This window comes from Arachis hypogaea, chromosome 11 (genome assembly GCF_003086295.3).
Source record: "Arachis hypogaea cultivar Tifrunner chromosome 11, arahy.Tifrunner.gnm2.J5K5, whole genome shotgun sequence".
Lineage (NCBI taxonomy): Eukaryota > Viridiplantae > Streptophyta > Magnoliopsida > Fabales > Fabaceae > Arachis > Arachis hypogaea.
Genome location: NC_092046.1, coordinates 136,225,134 through 136,245,736, shown reverse-complemented (window position 1 = coordinate 136,245,736; position 20,603 = coordinate 136,225,134). Strand labels below are relative to the sequence as shown.

The window sequence follows — 20,603 nt, the reverse complement described above, 5'->3', positions numbered from 1 at the left end:
ATATTTAAAACATACAATTCCTATCCCTCTTACAAACTTGTAATAACAAAGACGAGGGGAGAAAATAATCTAATGAATACAACAACATATAAGCCAAACGCAGTGTAACTCTTCATAACGCTTCTTCCGGTTCCTGAAAAGGTAAAGTTGTAGGGGGGGTGAGAACCTAACCACACGGTCTCACCACGCAGTTTCAAAGTTGTCATAAGAAGATATTTAATAAGAAAACTGTTTTCAAACTCAGTGATTATCATCGCCTTATGAATCTTTTAAAAACCAGTAGGTAATCGTTCAAGACTTTTTCAAAGAAACAATGTTTAATCTAATTGAAATCCGAAACCTTTCTTTTCTTATAAGAAAATCTCAATCAGAAACCAACCACGCAATCAAACAACACAATCATTAATGCAACACCAAAGTTCATTCTCAAATGTAGCATGCCAGGACAAACACAGGCAAGACAGACAAGGAAAGCACAAGTAGGTAGCAATTACAGCAAATAGTTCAAGTAGCAGTTAAGAACAGTTTAGCAATTAGGCAAACCAAAACAAGTTCAAACCCAAGCAAAGCATACAAATGCATATGATGCATGCCTGTCCTATGGCTGATGAGGCTCATCTGTCGGTTATCCAGCCAACCCGACAAGTCTGAATTGTCCTTAGACTGTCCCCCGACGTGCATCCCCAAGAGTCTATGCATAACTTTTTCTCAAATAATCAATATTGCTCAATGGGGGTAACATTCCCGGGAATTTATATAGTGCCCGGTCACACTTACGTCGTAGGGTCAACAGAGTATCGAGTTCTCAACCTGGTACACGTGGTGGCAAGCCACGACACTTAATCCAGGGAACCTCGTATCTCAGATATTTCAAATTCATAAGCCAAATGAACAATTCAAAGATCGTATCTCAACATTCTCAACTTCATAATCATTCATAATCCAAATCTCATTTCCAAATTCATTCAAAAGCCATATTTCAAAGAAATCCTCATCATCTTTCTTTTCATTCCGTTCACTAACAATTCTCAATCCAAAACATGACTTTTCCTTTGATAAATGAAGTAATCTTAAATTATATAATGCTTAAAATTAAACCTTTTAAAATAACTACTTCAAATGAAACTTCTAATTTTATAAAATTTTGGCAGCATCTCCTCTAAAACTCGGATTCTGCCACCCTTTTCGGGTCCCATCTAAACATTTCTCAAACCTTTTCTCATCCATTTCCAAATCTCTTTCATTTTTCCAGAGTTGAACCAGCTCCAATATCAATTTATTTTCAAATCAAACCAATTCCAACAATAAAACTCTTTTTAAAATCAAATCAGCTCAAATATTAAATCATTTATAAAATCAGACCAATCCAAAATCAAACCTCTCCCAAAATCAATTTATTTTCATATATCAAATTATTTCCTAAAATCGATTCATTTATAAGTAAACTTTAAAACCAAGAAGATCCACCTCTCATAATAATCGAGTAAATAACATTTCAAACCGGTTTTTACCAACAACCATAAGCCACTTACGCAATCAAGCACCAAATAATCCAATCCAACAGATCATCACATTCACAAGACAAATGTAACCACAGAAGTTTATCCTTTTGCGTCAATATCTATTTATCACAACTCTGTAATGTAAAATAGATTTTAAGAAAAACCCCTACCTCGTTCGCGATTCAACTACGCGACAAACCGCATTTCTATTCTTATCCCACAGCAACAACATTAATACTGACCGTCTCCGCAGCAGCCACAGCCTCTAAACACAATCTTAGCCCAATCCTAAAATATTAATGTCGCGTAAAACTCAATAATCTATAACATAACAGCAACTAAAAAAGTTTGGAACAAGGAACGACTTACTGGACTTACAAATAATCAAGAAAACGGAGCAACAGCAGCTCCAGTGATGACGCAGCACCTTGATGTTGTATGCAGCAGCCATAGAACTCAGCAATCAAGACCCATAACTCGATCCTATGACACCAAAACCTCAGATCCTCAAACAACTTAAAACAGAAATACCAATTTAAAGGTTTTGGAACGCATGGCTTACCTAAACAAGGATGAACGGCTGAACTGAAATAACGATAACTCCGATGGTGGTTCCGGTGATCACCCACGCCACACCCGGTGACCAGAACGGCGGCAACGACGGTGCAGCAGTTCAGAACAACAAGCAGCGGGGGTGGGTGACTGAAATAAGCATGCAGTGACGATAAAGGTTCCCGGAATCCAAAAGAACATAAACCAAACTTTAAAACCCTTACCGACAGTGGGTTCTCCGGCGGCGGCAGCAGGATTTCGAGCGGCAGAAGCGGCGATGGCTGGCGCGGGTCTCTCTTTTCTCTCCTCTGCTCCCGAGCTCGCTCTCTCTGGCTCCTCCATAAGTGGCGGCAACCGACTCCGGGACGAGGACGACGACGACGCGGGTACAGTAGCGGCGGCGACGGCTTCACGGTGTGGGCGACGCTGGCGACGCGAAAAGGGTTCTGACACGGTGGTTGGACCTCAGCTTGGCTTGAGATCCCGCTCTCTCTCCCTCGCGCGTCTCTCCTCCCCGCGTGGTCTCCTCAGCGCTTGCGCCAACGGCGACGCGACGGCGATCCTGAGCTGCGCGGCGGCTTCCTCGCGGTACTCTTCTTCTCTCTTAGATCTCCTCTCTCTTCTGTCAGCAGCGGCGGCGACGGTGGCAGTGACACCCACCGCGCCGCCTCCCTCTTCTTCCTCCCCTTTCCTTCTTTCTTTTCTTCGTTCTTCTGCTTTTGCTTTTCTTTCTTTCTTTCTTTCTTTCTTTTGATATGTTTACTCAAGGAAAGAAAACAGGTGTGGCGGCTAGGGTTAATTTAGGGGGGTTAGGGTTAATTTGGTTAAAGTTAGGGTTTGGATTTAATTTAGCAAAATTTGTCTTTAATAATTTTTAATCAAATTAGGATTTGTTTTATTAATTTCAAATCTAATTTAATTGTCAAAACTTGATTTAATTACTTCTAACAAAATAATTTCTAAAATAAAATCTTTAATGAATAAATAAATTGAAATTAACTCATAATAATATTTTTTTAGAAAATTATGGGTCTTACACCCTACCAACCTTATAAAAATTTTCGTCCTCGAAAATTGATACAAAATAAAAGAGATTTTCATATTACTTCACTCTTGAACTTATTTAAAGAAAAGGCAAAAAGTTCTTAGTATATATATATTCATATAGTTTCAAATACCAGAATTTTCATATGGTATAAAAATATAAAGGGTATAAGTATGATGTGAAACAAAGTTACAAGATAGACTTGATGCACAAAATAATATGTTTCAAACGTGTGATAGTAAAGCAAGGCGACAAAAAAGGTATAAAACAAGCTGGGGTCAAAATGATGTGCTCAACGTCCGGATACTAATCTCATACCAACTGCAAAGTCTCAACTATTCGAACTTCAATATAACTTATCTCCACCATTCTTAACTGTACTTCATTGAGCTCTCATCCGAAGGTTTTCAACCTCGTCATCACTTCGTAAATCTTAATGGTCACAAACCCAACATCAACAAAATTCTTTCACATGAAATAAGGTTCCACAACTCCCTGCAACATCGTATATTTACAAATTTTCACCTTTTGAATTCACCAAACGTGTCCTAAAGAACTAATGTGTTGTTTACTAAGCGTACGGTCGCACAAGACATCAAAACTAATCTCGAGTATACTCAGAAGGATCATAAACCATAGAAAAGAAAGAACAGTGACAAAGACCGTGTTCGCGAGAATTTGAAAGAATTGTGGAAATCACAAGTAGACAAGGATGAACAAGTAATAAAAAGTGCTGGAAAGAGAATCAACTGATAACTTTAAAGGTAACTCTTGAATCGAAGAAATTTAATAAGACCAATAAGATGAAAAACAATGTAGTATTTTGAAACGAATTCAAGCTGAGTCAAATAAATATGAGGTTTACAAAGAAGAATATCTAAAACCAAAGACAAAATTCATAGAACCCAAGAGTATGATTTAAAGATACTCTCGAATGCATTGCTCATAGGGAATGAAAAACTTAAAGAAAAATCATTTTATGTTCTAAAAGAGAAAATGAGTAACAAACATCCTTCAAAAGATTAATAAAAATGTAAATGTGGCATTATTTCAATATAAATTCAAGAGGAAATAGATTACACAATTTGTAAATGGAAAGATTAATTTGGCTAAGAGCAAAATTGTATTTTCTCTTCTTTTTTAAGCATGTATAAAAACTATAATCTTGTTGGAAGAAAATCTGAGATAAAGTTTTACTCATAAAAGAAAAGATGATGCATTACAATCAAACAGGTTTAAATCACATAGAAATTTTCAGAGTATAAGGTAAAGGAGTGTAAGCTAAATTGAAAGCGATTTTATTAAAATTTCAATAGATGTATCGCCCCAAAACAAGTTCAAATCACACCAAAGAGAGGCATTGCTCAAGTAAAACAATTCTAGTCAGGGACAATTTTGCATAAAAATAAATCGAAACTTGTTTAAAAAGGTTTAAATTAAAACAAAACTTCAATAATATACTTGAAGTCACAACTTTATAAGGATGTTCAATAATATTATTATGTGCTAAAAAGGAAACTAACTCAGTTTAAGAAAGAAACTTAAATTAAAGGATTTCAATTAGGATTCATAAAGCATGTCACTCATAGAAACAAAAAGCTTAAAAAGGAACTTAACAACTTAAAAAAAATTGATTCAAAACTTAAATTCCTTCAAAAGAATTCAAAACCTTTTCAAAAATGGTTCAAAACAAAATTCTGAAAGTATATTTGAAATAACCACCTCGCAAGTATCATTTAAGAAGATTACGATGTGCTTAAAATGAAATCAACCCATGGAAGATAGGACCTTTAAATTAAGGGAATTCAAACAAGAACTCATTGGGTATGGATTATCAAATGAGTTTCCAATTGGTCTAAAGGAATACAAAACGCGCCAGCAAGACAACTCAATCAATAGAAAATTCTCAAGAAAGAACCTTTGACTAAAGAAAGACAAATAAAAGGACAAATGGTGCATTAGATGGAAACGAATTAAAGTTGACTCGGATGAGAATGAGATTCACAAGAAATGAAAAACTAAGACTAATAGTGACGTTAAAAAAAATAAAAGAGTAGTTAAAAACAGAATTAAATATGACATCCATAGAAATAAAAGTTTAAGAAAGAAATTGATCCATTCATGATAATAAAGACATGAGTCCAACATTTTTTTTGTAAGAACAACAATTGCATAAATAATATAGTATGCTAAACCAAATTCGAATAAAAATAAATTAGGTGAAGCTTACCAAACAAAACCAACTAGAAAGAGACAAAAACCTTTTTTTGAAAAATATCTAAATATATAGTCAAATCAGGATATTCGTAAAAATTGTAATAAAATTGTTAAAAAATCAAATTGTATTTAAAGTATATATACATTTCCATAAATCAGTGAAGAAACAGGCGAGGTATTAGAAACAACTAGTTTTAAACTGTATAAGAAACTTTCAACGTTTATATAAAGAAGTACATATCAAATTAAAAGCGGTTGTATATTTCCAATCAAAAACGGTTTTGTTAAGATTTAAAGAATGGCTGTAATTGTTATCAAATAAGAGGAAAACTAAATTACAATTTATTTACAAAAGACTCGAAAAATGAACTTAAAAAGGTGTCCTGCATCAAAACAGATTCGAATGTATATATAAAAAAAATACATGATTCAAAAAGAAGTGCCTAAATAAAGAAGGTAAATACACCAAGGGTTTTAAACAGGCATATGCAGTTAGGATCAAACAAAAGCGTACGTAAACAAGAGAGTAGGATTGAAAGATAATCTGTTCACTTTCCAAGAAAAGTATCGCAGACAAGAACCTTAGAGCATACCAAGCAGGAATAAGATACGTGATATTTGCAGAGTTCAAGACACCTAACCGAGTAACCTCAAGAATTAACTCCTAACGTTTCCAAAACCCGCGATTCGCATTACCTATGACTCACAAATTGTCTATGATAATCCATTAGTGCTTACATAAACATAATTCACTAGTGTTAAGCTGGCCAAACTTAATACCAGGGATTATGCAATGCAAGACTAATGGCATTAATCAATAGACCGTCATGTGCATAAGCTCTAATTCTCGTTATTCAAATAAGACTTACTACATGACAGACTCTTAGAGTATGCAATTGAAGCATAACCGGTCCATTCCTCAGGCTCTACAGGAAAGACTGCTCTGATACCATAATGTAACACCCTCACTATCAGTAGTCACGCTTCCGGCTGCGCCACTCTGATAGCAAGAAATATTACGACTACTTTACATACTAAATACTAAAATAGGAGCCTGTGACTCGACACTGTATCGCTGATTTCTTTGAAAACTAGAAATAAATATTTTATCTTAAGAACAATACAAGCAGGCATATATTCATATACAAAACTCCTTACATAATAACTCAATATATTACATATTTAAAACATACAATTCCTATCCCTCTTACAAACTTGTAATAACAAAGACGAGGGGAGAAAATAATCTAATGAATACAACAACATATAAGCCAAACGCAGTGTAACTCTTCATAACGCTTCTTCCGGTTCCTGAAAAGGTAAAGTTGTAGGGGGGTGAGAACCTAACCACACGGTCTCACCACGCAGTTTCAAAGTTGTCATAAGAAGATATTTAATAAGAAAACTGTTTTCAAACTCAGTGATTATCATCGCCTTATGAATCTTTTAAAAACCAGTAGGTAACCGTTCAAGACTTTTTCAAAGAAACAATGTTTAATCTAATTGAAATCCGAAACCTTTCTTTTCTTATAAGAAAATCTCAATCAGAAACCAACCACGCAATCAAACAACACAATCATTAATGCAACACCAAAGTTCATTCTCAAATGTAGCATGCCAGGACAAACACAGGCAAGACAGACAAGGAAAGCACAAGTAGGTAGCAATTACAGCAAATAGTTCAAGTAGCAGTTAAGAACAGTTTAGCAATTAGGCAAACCAAAACAAGTTCAAACCCAAGCAAAGCATACAAATGCATATGATGCATGCCTGTCCTATGGCTGATGAGGCTCATCTGTCGGTTATCCAGCCAACCCGACAAGTCTGAATTGTCCTTAGACTGTCCCCCAACGTGCATCCCCAAGAGTCTATGCATAGCTTTTTCTCAAATAATCAATATTGCTCAATGGGGGTAACATTCCCGGGAATTTATATAGTGCCCGGTCACACTTACGTCGTAGGGTCAACAGAGTATCGAGTTCTCAACCTGGTACACGTGGTGGCAAGCCACGGCACTTAATCCAGGGAACCTCGTATCTCAGATATTTCAAATTCATAAGCCAAATGAACAATTCAAAGATCGTATCTCAACATTCTCAACTTCATAATCATTCATTAATCCAAATCTCATTTCCAAATTCATTCAAAAGCCATATTTCAAAGAAATCCTCATCATCTTTCTTTTCATTCCGTTCACTAACAATTCTCAATCCAAAACATGACTTTTCCTTTGATAAATGAAGTAATCTTAAATTATATAATGCTTAAAATTAAACCTTTTAAAATAACTACTTCAAATGAAACTTCTAATTTTATAAAATTTCGGCAGCATCTCCTCTAAAACTCGGATTCTGCCACCCTTTTCGGGTCCCATCTAAACATTTCTCAAACCTTTTCTCATCCATTTCCAAATCTCATTCATTTTTCCAGAGTTGAACCAGCTCCAATATCAATTTATTTTCAAATCAAACCAATTCCAACAATAAAACTCTTTTTAAAATCAAATCAGCTCAAATATTAAATCATTTATAAAATCAGACCAATCCAAAATCAAACCGCTCCCAAAATCAATTTATTTTCATATATCAAATTATTTCCTAAAATCGATTCATTTATATTACCAAGTAAACTTTAAAACCAAGAAGATCCACCTCTCATAATAATCGAGTAAATAACATTTCAAACCGGTTTTTACCAACAACCATAAGCCACTTACGCAATCAAGCACCAAATAATCCAATCCAACAGATCATCACATTCACAAGACAAATGTAACCACAGAAGTTTATCCTTTTGCGTCAATATCTATTTATCACAACTCTGTAATGTAAAATAGATTTTAAGAAAAACCCCTACCTCGTTCGCGATTCAACTACGCGACAAACCGCATTTCTATTCTTATCCCACAGCAACAACATTAATACTGACCGTCCCCGCAGCAGCCACAGCCTCTAAACACAATCTTAGCCCAATCCTAAAATATTAATGTCGCGTAAAACTCAATAATCTATAACATAACAGCAACTAAAAGAGTTTGGAACAAGGAACGACTTACTGGACTTACAAATAATCAAGAAAACGGAGCAACAACAGCTCCGGTGACGACGCAGCACCTTGATGCTGTATGCAGCAGCCATAGAACTCAGCAATCAAGACCCATAACTCGATCCTATGACACCAAAACCTCAGATCCTCAAACAACTTAAAACAGAAATACCAATTTAAAGGTTTTGGAACGCATAGCTTACCTAAACAAGGATGAACGGCTGAACTGAAATAACGATAACTCCGATGGTGGTTCCGGTGATCACCCACGCCACACCCGGTGACCAGAACAGCGGCAACGATGGTGCAGCAGTTCAGAACAACAAGCAGCGGGGGCGGGTGACTGAAATAAGCATGCAGTGACGATAAAGGTTCCCGGAATCCAAAAGAACATAAACCAAACTTTAAAACCCTTACCGACAGTGGGTTCTCCGGCGGCGGCAGCAGGATTTCGAGTGGCAGAAGCGGCGATGGCTGGCGCGGGTCTCTCTTTTCTCTCCTCTGCTCCCGAGCTCGCTCTCTCTGGCTCCTCCATAAGTGGCGGCAACCGACTCCGGGATGAGGACGACGACGACGCGGGTACAGTAGCGGCGGCGACGGCTTCACGGTGTGGGCGACGCTGGCGACGCGAAAAGGTTTCTGACACGGTGGTTGGACCTCAGCTTGGCTTGAGATCCCGCTCTCTCTCCCTCGCGCGTCTCTCCTCCCCGCGTGGTCTCCTCGGCGCTTGCGCCAACGGCGACGCGACAGCGTTCCTGAGCTGCGCGGCGGCTTCCTCGCGATACTCTTCTTCTCTCTCAGATCTCCTCTCTCTTCTGTCAGCAGCGGCGGCGACGGTGACAGTGACACCCACCGCGCCGCCTCCCTCTTTTTCCTCCCCTTTCCTTCTTTCTTTTCTTCGTTCTTCTGCTTTTGCTTTTCTTTCTTTCTTTCTTTCTTTCTTTTGATATGTTTACTCAAGGAAAGAAAACAGGTGTGGCGGCTAGGGTTAATTTAGGGGGGTTAGGGTTAATTTGGTTAAAGTTAGGGTTTGGATTTAATTTAGCAAAATTTGTCTTTAATAATTTTTAATCAAATTAGGATTTGCTTTATTAATTTCAAATCTAATTTAATTGTCAAAACTTGATTTAATTACTTCTAACAAAATAATTTCTAAAATAAAATCTTTAATGAATAAATAAATTGAAATTAACTCATAATAATATTTTTTTAGAAAATTATGGGTCTTACAATAAGCTCCCTTCACCTAATACTTCTAATGTCTTACCTTTTGAATTACTACATAATCAAGCCCCTGATTACTCTATTCTAAAATTTTTTTGTTGTGCATGTTATCCATTTTTAAGACCTTACAATGATAAAAAATTCTCTTACAAATCACAATTATCTATCTTTTTGGGGTATGCACCCAATCACAAAGGATATAAATGTTTAATGAAAACTGGCAAAATAATTATCACTCGACATGTTTTTTATGAAACTTCTTTTTCTTATCCTCAATTATTTCCTATTACCTCTGCTCCTTACATTAACAATAAATTCTTTCAAATTTCCTTAAGTATCCCTCTTTTACCTGTACCTGCTTCAATTTCTATGGCCACTAATCATGATGCAGATCCATTAAACTCTAATGATGATCAACATTCCAATCAATAATCCTCACTTTCAAATTCTAATACTGATCCTACCCCTCAACCTGGTAATAATCATGATGTTCAACCCTCTAATACCAGTGAAACTCAACCCTCTATTCTTATTTCAGGTAAAGAAATCTTGTTATCTTCTACTACACGTACCCAAAGTACTCATAATCAACACCCTATGGTCACTAGATATAAGTCTGAAATTTATAAACCAAGAGCATTAAGTGCACTCACTTCTTCCTCAAGTACTGACCCTCAATGTCTACAAACACCTCCTACTTTAGTAAAACAAGCATTACAGCTTCCACACTGGAAGAATGCAATGCTATCTGAACTTCAAGCTTTAGAACAGACACAAACTTGGTCTCTAGTTCATCCAAGTCCCAATTCTACTGTGATTGGTTGCAAATGGGTTTATGCCATTAAAAAAAACCCAAATGGCTCAGAAATGCGCTATAAAGCTCATCTTGTAGCTTTAGGGAATCATCAAATTGAAGGGCTGGATTTTACTGAGGTATACAGTCCTGTGGTTAAACATGCCACTATTAGAGTGGTTCTCACTCTTGCTCTTTCTATGAACTGGCTTATCAATCAATATGATTTTAACAATGCCTTTTTAAATGACAAATTACAAGAAGTGGTATACATGATGCAACCACCAGACTTTGATAATGGTGACTCTAACGCTGTTTGCAAACTTCATAAAGCTATATATGGATTAAAACAAGTACCTCGTACTTAGTACATTACATTATCTGCAGCTTTAGGCAAGTTTGGCTTCACTACAACAAGGTCAGACCCTTCTTTATTCACTAAAAGAACTTCTTCTTCTATGATTTTTATTTTAGTTTATGTTAATGATATACTGGTGACTAGTAATAATCAAAATGAAATACTGCATCGATGCAGAAATTACATGGCATGTTTGCTTTGAAATCTCTTGGCACTTTCAATTATTTTTTAGGAATTGAGGCCACTAAACTAAAATCTGGTGCATATCATTTATCTCAAACTAAATACATAAAAGATGTGTTATACAAGTCAGGCATCATTGATGCTAAGTCAGTCCCAACACCTATGATTACCTCAGAAAAAAGCTCTCTAAACATGATTTTGAACATTATTCTGATCCTACTCACTATCTTTCTATAGTAGGGGCTCTGCAATACTGCACCCTCACTAGATCTGAGATAGCATTCTCAGTAAATAAGGTAAGCCAATTTATGCAAAGACCTTTGCTCAGTCACTGGAGATCAGTAAAAAGGATCCTTCGATGTCTAGCTGGTACAACTGAGCAAGGTCTTCTTTTTCATCCATCTACTAATCTTCGAATTTTTGGTTTTGCAGATGCTGATTGGGCCTCTGATGTTGATGATAGGAGATCCACTTCAGGCTATTGTATTTTCTTAGGCACTAATTTGGTTGCTTGGTCAAGTAGAAAACATGTAGTCAGCCATACCAGTGCAGAATCTGAATACAAGAGTGTGGCAGCAGCTACAACTGAGATAAAAGGTTCCTCATATCTGAATACATAGATGTTAACTGAAATAAAAAAGAGACATGATAAATTGCAATGCTACCTTATCTCGAAATCAAATCATGACAACCAATCAAAAAGCATGGTGCAAAAGTAAAATCAATAATTTATCCAAAATTCCAGGAAAAACAATGACTTGTTAATTCAAGTAGGGTCATCACTTATTTATGTTAACAACATAGAATGAAACCCATGATATCTCAAAAAGCATAAGCAAGATGTCATCACTTATTCTAAATTCACTCAGACGAACAGCAATAGTGCAAATATCTCAAAAAAACACAGGTAATTTTGAGCTAAAAAGAATATAGACATAATTCAAGCAAGATCATAATACTCAAAGACATTATTATTTAATTCATTGTTCATTCATAATCCTATTAAAAAGGACAAAGGAGGATAAAAAGCCACAGTAAATAACAAGAAATGTTACTATCATATATCTGTCGTATAGTGAAATCTTCCCCCCTTAATAGGTGGCCAAACAAAGGTGTGGCGCATATCATTAGCAAGCCTCGAGTTCTCCATGGTGTAGACACACTTCTTATGGACAGTTACTTGCAAGAAATCTCGCTCCATGGGAGGAGCCCCGCTGTCAAGTTGCAATGCTGCAAAGTCCTTCGACAACGACAGTGTGAAAAATGAGAAGAACAGCAACAATTTGTCTCCGGAATCCTCTAGTTCCGCAAAGAGTATTGCACACACCTTCCCGTTGCCAAGGTCAACAAGATTGACTCTGGCCCCATCTTCCATCTTGGGTTGACTACCCTCAAAAAACACATCAAGGTATTGATATAAGGCGACACGGCCATTCTGGTAGTTAACCAAAATGGCAAACACCTTCTCCGAGATAACAAGTGGTTCATCAAACTCCTCCCCATACTCATCATGCGTAAGGCAAACCGTGTAGTTGTTGCTGCTGCCGAGACCCAGAAGGGGCACAGAAATTTTTGGGGGATAAGTATCACGAAAGGGGCCAAGTTCAGTACTACTGCAAATGTACCTACCATTCATGAATTTCGAAAGATTGTTATCAGCGTCGGGCTCAACTATCCAAGTCTCTGTTATGGGGTCGAAGTGGGCCAAATAGGAGTCTGTCTCGTTCCCCGTGTCCGATGAAACAAAGACGGTGTTGTGGAGGACGAACACGACAAGATCGGCACCTACCCGTTCGTAGTCCGGAGGAGGGTTTAACTGTTTCCAAACTCTAGAATCATGATAAAGAACAAAAAGTCCAAGATATATGGCCAGTGGATCTATACAGAAGTAAACATCGCTTGAGTCTGGCGTGTTTGCGATGGATGACCCATAAAGAGGGGCGGGTACACCATCCGCAGGCCAAAATCTGCGCTCATCAAATTTGAATTCGTAGGTGTTCCAGGAGTTGGAATCCGCACCGAGAGGTCTAGGGCAGGACACCGCCATATAGATCTTGGAGTCCAACTCGAAAGGACATAAATCAGGGTCTGGAAGTTTCAAATCGAAATCGAACGGTGGTGGAGGCAAACAAGTCCAATCTTTGACATCATCTTCTTGTTTCTTTAAATTGCTTAGTTTGATCACGAACAACTTGTTAGAAGTAAAAAGGCAAAGGCACGCTTCCTCCGCCATTTCAACATGCTCCGTTTTTTGCCTTTTTGTCTCAGCAGCATCCAATTCCGTCATCACTCTCTCTGATCGAACAATGAGATCACCACTGTGCGGTGGTGCTGCGGCAGCAAAAAGCTAGAATTAGGGTAAAGTACTGCAGAGTTAAAGCAGAAAAAAAAAGAAGGGGCTGTTGGCCAGTTTGGGTAAAGTACTGGAGAGTTAGGGTAAGCTAGTTCGAGGCAATACAAAACTGAGAGAAAAGAAAAGAAAACAATGGTGATGCAGTTTCATGAAATACATTTTCATTGACGGAAGCTCAATGTGGAATTTGATTATATGATATGGTCTGTGATTGTGAGTTAGCTAACCAAGTTTGTCTATAACTAGTGTAAAACCCGCGCGTCGACTAAATGTTGAATTTGTTAGTGTTTGTTCCTTAATATTAATAAGAGTAAATGTCCTTTCCGGTCCCTAACAATTTGCTCTAAGGACTTCCCACCCCCTAAAAAATCTAAATACCCAAATCGATCCCTATCTATTATGATTTCAGTACGTTCCAGTCCCTGCAACCGGATCCGAGCAGGTCACTGGCTGATGTGTCAGTAACTTGTCCACGTGGGTTTCTCTCCTTCATAATTGGGACAAATCGCCCCCTGTACCTTTGTTGAAACGCTGCGTTTCATTATGAGCGTTATCTCCTGGGTGTTCATAGTTATTTAGGGTTTTTTCTTTATTCTTCGTTGTCTTCATTGTGTGTAGAGTGAAGATAAAGGGTTTTCTCCTGAAGAACAATATGGCTATGAAAGTCAGAGATTCTTCTTCACGAACCGTGGAGGAAAGCAATGAAGCTGGGAAGAATTTGTGCTGGAGTCCGACTCTGGATTCCACTGGGAGTATAGGAGAAAAGGCAAACCAAGGCAAAAAAAGATTTGTAGCACCCAGATGTCATTGTGGCACATATGCAATATTGTTTCAATCTAGCACTGCAGAAAATTCGAACAGACTTTTTTTTGGTTGCTCTTATTTTAAGGTAATCATTTTTCAATTTTAGTTTTGTTTCAAAATTCCTTGCCATTACCATGGAGTGTTATTTGTTGCAAACCGCAGCTCCACATTGCAAATACTTTGCTTGGCTTGATGAATATGTTGAGTCATATTCACATAAAGCTTATGTCAATCAGAATGGTGTGGTTGAAAGTTTGAAGACGATGGAAGAAAGATTGGAGGCACTGGAAGTAATGATGGCAAAGCAGAAAATTGAAAAAACATTTGGAGGCAACACTAAATGCAGAACATTAACCACTTTTTTAGTTGGAATTGCAGTTACACTTATAATTTCATCAATTTGTAGTGGGTTAATTGAGAAAAATGTGAATTTGATTTAGTGTGCAAAGTTATGTAAATAGAAGACAACTACTTAATGTATTTTTGTTGAAATTCATAGCTTGTATGAAGACAACAACTGATGTTATGATTATTTACTCTAATACAGTGATACTTAATTTATTTTATTTCATGTAGTTATTAGAATTTAAAATAGTGTATTGAGATATTATCATATTGTATTATTATGAGTTTGTGAAACACATGTCTATGAAGATAACAATGTAAATAAATATTCAAATCTGTGAGAAATTTGGAATTGCACTCCAATTCCTGAGAGTTTCATAATAGTTGAAACCAACATATAAAGTGATTAAGTGATTCACAAACCAAAGCATGAGTATTTTACAAAAAGTTCACTCCAAAATATGACCTGCTCCAGAAGTTTCACTCAGAAGACCATGTGTGTTTTTTCAACTTGATACTAAAACAAAAACCAAAAAAATTGACTGTTATAAGTCATAAACTAATTATAAGTCAATTATATTGTGCAGAATTGCATTTATAAAACTGAAAATGGCATGCCAATTATAACTGTTACAAACATCTAATTATAATCCAACATGTGCAACAGAAGTCTATATCTAATAAGACAATTATCTTGTGCAGACTTGTATTTATAAAACAATATCTAATAATCTAAACAATATCTACACTATAATCCAACTAAACTCTGCAGAATTATAATCAATATCAGAATAGGTTGGCAAATGATGTTACCTTCTGTTGGTCGGACATGAGATTCCATCCACGCACTTGATGGTCTCCCAAATCATCCTGAAGTCGAGTTAAGAACCACATCCAGTTCTCTGTATTTTCTGCTCTTGTAACAGCATATGCAATAACGAATACATGGTTGTTAGCATCAAGTGACATTGCAGTTAGGAGTTGGCCTCCATAATACCCCTTTAAAAAGCATCCATCTAGGCCTATTAGTGGTCTACAACCCTTAACAAAACCATTTCTGCACGCATCTAAGCATATGTAAATTTTGTCAAACAGCGGTAGAGATTGCAGAATTGGGTCAACACACATGTCAGCCGTGCTGCCTGGGTTACTCCTGTGCAACTCTTGTAAATAATCCCACAACTTCCCATATTGTGCCTTGTCATTCCCAACAACAATTTCCCTGGCTGCTTTCAAAGCCTTTTGGATCATTTTTGGATGGACCTGAACATTGTAGTCCTGTTTCATATGCTCCGTTGCTTCCCTCGGTGTTAGCTTAGGCTGTGTTGCCAACCTTTTTTCCAGCTTATCTGTGACCCATGCCCTATCGGCCAAATTGCTTCCATAATCCCTTCCACATGTATGCTTGTTGTGAAATGTTTTTATCTCAAATGCCATTGTTTTTGAGTTCCTTGCCATATATATTAACCATGGACAGTTCTCCTCCGCACATCTAGCCCTGACCCTCTCCTTCTCATTCTTGATATACATGCAATCTCTTCCATCCCAAACAAATACATCCTTCAAGGCCTTCTTAAATTTCTCCATAGTCGAAAATTGCATTCCAAGCTCAAACCGAACCTCTCCATATTCATTTTCTTCATTGAAATCAAGTCCGTGCATTGTCCTCTGATCCTCAGAAGATACCGGGGTATGACACTCTTCAGAAGCATATTCATAGTTGTAGTCATCACTGTCACTCTTCTCATTAACCACTGCTGGACCTCCTAGTTCATCTTCTACTGGCCCTCCCATATCTGTTTCTACTGGCCCTTGGGCAGAACCCAACCCACTAGGAGGTGTCTCAATTCGATTTCCTTTACTAGATTCACCGTATAGCACATGTCTCTTCCTCCTCCTCCCAGTATACCTCTTTGATGATTTCTTACCATTTTTCTTAGGTGACACTTTCTTCTTGTTTGATGGAGACACAGATGCTTTTTCCTTTATTTTTTTTATGTCTTTTTGGTGACTCAATATCACTACTATCAGTCTCAAAACTAGGAGGAGAAGGCTTGTAGGCCTCATCCTCGGCACTCTCGTATCCATCATCCGATGAGGATTCCTCTGTGACCACAACAGGCTCTTCCTCTGGTTCTGCCTTTGGTTCGACTGCCATTGGTTGACTTACCGGGTGCTCAAAGTAGATGTAGAACTCATTTCTATCTGGACAACTTAGAGTGGCTTCACACATGTCATTAATATCCTGGTCACCCTTAAGGATATGAAGCCCAAACTCCAGGTTTCTTGCTGCTGGATCAAGCCAGTAAATTTCTTTGTATTCTATATAACCTAATCCCCTGAAGAGTTCTTCCAAGTCCTTCTTGTTGACAAAATCAACATCCATGGGTGGAAATTTTTCAATCTTTCCATCTACGTATCGTAGCACTCCATTTGGATCTTTCTTGAGTATCCCACCATGATGAAAAACAGGGATAACAAACACAGACATCTGTAAAAATCCAAACTATAACTCAGTAACAGAGCTATACTTCAAACTTAATCAACAGCAAATAGACTAAAATATCTATCAGTTAAGAATTCTTAACTCATCAATAAGTAGAAAGGTAGAAACTTTCAAAGTTAACATCACTATTATAGTTTCGCAACAACCCTAACTCATCAAACAAAGCTAGTGCTTCACCCCATCCACCCATAATCAACATGCAGAGGAGAACTGAGTTATCAAAGCTAATTTCACTCCCACTATCTGACACACTCCTCAATTTGACTACAATAAAACATAAAGTAAGTAGAAGAGAACGAAAGATTGCTTACCGTTTCAAAGAAACTTGCCAAATGCTTCCAATGTCTTCCCACACAGTGGTGCAGCACGATCGCACGTCCTCAACGTAACGCTCTTTTGGAGGGAAGGAGAAAGGTTTCAGAGTTAGGGCCAAATGTAAATGAAGAGGGAGAGGAAGGTGTTTTATGGAATAATGCTCATAATGAAACGCAGCGTTTCAACAAAGGTACAGGGGGCGATTTGTCCCAATTATGAAGGAGAGAAACCCACGTGGACAAGTTACTGACACATCAGCTAGTGACCTGCTCGGATCCGGTTGCAGGGACTGGAACGTACTGAAATCATAATAGATAGGGATCGATTTGGGTATTTAGATTTCTTAGGGGGTGGGAAGTCCATCGGGCAAATTGTTAGGGACCGGAAAGGGCATTTACTCTATTAATAATTGTTATTTTTAATTTGAAAAAGTCCTCATATATAAAAATCTATGGTATATTGTGTAAGACTATTTCATTTTCTATTTATAGAGGCCAAAATAATTTTATTGTTTTTCTAGCTGGTATTAGCAAATTTTACTTAAATATAAAAGTTATTATATTTATATATTTAAATAAATGTTGTTACATTCTATTATTTTTATTTATAGAATTCAAAAAAATTAAAATTTTAATAAAAATAGTTTATATTATAATTACACAAACAACGAATACTAATTAAGTGACATTTAGTTATATTATTAGATCCTAGTGTATAGTCTATAATAGTGTAAGTCATATACTTAATCTAGGGAAATTTACATATTTAAATAAAATCAGAGAAACCTTTACCCAAATACACAAATCAAAAAGTTGTTACGTGCTTGTGCAAAATGCATTATTATGTAAACCGTGGAAGCCAACTACGGTTTCTGATTTATATATAAACCGTGGCTGGCAGGGAGGTTTTATGAAAGGAAAAGTTTGGCTGTAAACCGTGGCCACCAACCACGGATTAGGAAGGAAAAGTGTTAGGCATAAACCGTGGTTGGTTACCACCGTTTATGAGAAATTTTGCGTTAAAAGTAAAACCTCCTAAGCTCCCACGATTTACGTTTATATGTATATATATACATAATCCGTTTATGCTCAACACAGATCATTTGGAAGCAATAAAAATTTTTGAAACCTTCGTAGTTGAGAGAGTTTGAGAGAGAGGGTGGGAGGATTTGCTCAGGTTTGAGTGGTGGAATCATGGAGGATTTTACATATATTTTTAAAATATAATATAGATACATTTTTAATTATATTAATAAGATGATTAATTTACGTCTGAATTCACAATATAAGAGTAACTTTTGTGAAACACGTTGAAAAGGATAAAAGTGTGTTTCAGTACTTTAAACGATGTTATTTGATGTTTGACAACTTTTTTTTGAACGCCAATTTGATTCTGCATCCCAAAAGCTCGTTCATTAGAAGCAAAAAATTATAGCTTCTGCATTTACTCAACCCACGTTTAGGTTGTTGCTTGTTATTATTGGTTTTTCCATAATTTTTTCTAAATAAATGCTAAGAATATTAAAATAATTAAAATAATTATAACTTCTGCATTTACTCAACCCACGTTTAGCTTCTGCATTTACTCAACCCACGTTTGTATTAAAAATATTTTCAAAATGCATTAAAATTTGTTTCTGACTTACTCCGAATCAATTTACTTTCATCAAAAATATTTTTCATAAAAAACGTGGGTTGAGTAAATGCAGAAGCTATAATTTTTTTGCTTCTAATGAACAGCTTTTGGGATGCAGAATCAAGTTGGCGTTCAAAAAAATAAAAGTTGTCAAACATCAAAGAACATCGTTCAAAAGTACTGAAACACACTTTTATCATCTTCAACGTGTTTCACAAAAGTTACTCTTATATTGTGAATTCAGACGTAAATTAATCGTCTTATTAATATAATTAAAATGTATCTATATTATATTTTAAAAATATATGTAAAAATGTATCTCTCAGCAGGTTGAATCTCACCCACATATATATATAAATATTCCCTCCTCATAAACCGTTGTAGGCTACAAGGGTTTATGCCAATTACCATTCCTTCATAAACCGGTGCTAGCAGCAAGGTTTTATGAAGATTTTCTTGTATTCATAAACCATGGTAGCCTACCACGGTTTATGGTCATTTTGTTTCAACACGTAATCCGTCCCTACCAGCCACGGTTTATGTATAAATCAAAAACCGTGGTTGGCTTCCACGGTTTACATAATAATACATTTTGCACAAACACATAACAACTTTTTGATTTGTGTATTTGGGTAAAGATTTCTCTGATTTTATTTAACTATATAAATTGTCCCTTAATCTACTTTATTGTATTTATATATAGTTTATCTATAAAAAGATTAGTATATATTTATTGAAAGAATTAATTTATTCACTATACAAAAAAATTAAGTGATTAATCTCTTTTGTTATGTTGATGTTTAATTCGATTAAAAATGATAATATTTTAAAAAATATTTTAACTAAATTGAAAAAATTAGATTAATTAACTATTATGTAAATGTGAAATTAACTATTTAAAATGTTTTTTTAGTATATTTTTCATCCTTCGTGTCATTTGTTTCATAAATTTATTTTATTTTTTGTTTTTTTAATTTATGTACAAAATAACTTATATATAATTGGGTTATATAATTTTATTTATTTAATCATATAAATAAATACTAATTCTTTTTTTATTGATTGTTTTAATGATTCTAAAATTCTAAAAGCTTATTATGGAAGCAAATATTTTTTTAAACAGTAAAAAATGTCAAGATTTATTATTACTATAGTTGACAAAAATTTATATTTAAAAATATTATTAATATAAATATACAAATTCACTTTTAAATATGAAAAACCACCCAATTAATTTTTTGTATCATTACTATGAGTCAATGCAAAATTCAGTAGATTTATTTATGGCAGAGTACTCATTTATTTTTACTGTAATTAAAATAGTAAAATATAATCAATTAAAATTGTTTTCCCTCACTTCCTTTATTAATATAGTTAAGAATAGTAAATAAAATAAAAAAAAATTATGGTTAGATGCATCTTTATCATTTTATTTTTATTTTTGTATTAAATTACTAATCATTATTTACATCATTGCATTATTTTTTATCCAAGCATCCACATATTTATATTTTAATTATATTAAGCATAAATAAATAATTGGAAGAAGTGGTCTACTATTTGAATCAATCATCCAATAACTTAATTTTCTGACTAAATCATTGATCGCATTACTATATAAGTATCTAACTATAATCAACCCAAATTTTTATATGCAAGAACAAATATAAAATATATATCGCAAGATATTTTTCGTGAATTTTTTCTTAGCATAAAGATTTCGAAG

At 35.7% G+C, this 20,603-nt stretch overlaps 1 protein-coding gene across 1 annotated transcript; it reads right to left on the bottom strand.

The window, feature by feature from the left end:
* Window positions 1–15,207: 15,207 nt before the first annotated feature.
* Window positions 15,208–16,215, bottom strand: LOC112721897 (uncharacterized). The gene has a single exon (XM_025772918.1). It carries the CDS (start codon window positions 16,213–16,215, stop codon window positions 15,208–15,210), a length of 1,008 nt encoding a protein of 335 aa, XP_025628703.1.
* Window positions 16,216–20,603: the final 4,388 nt, after the last annotated feature.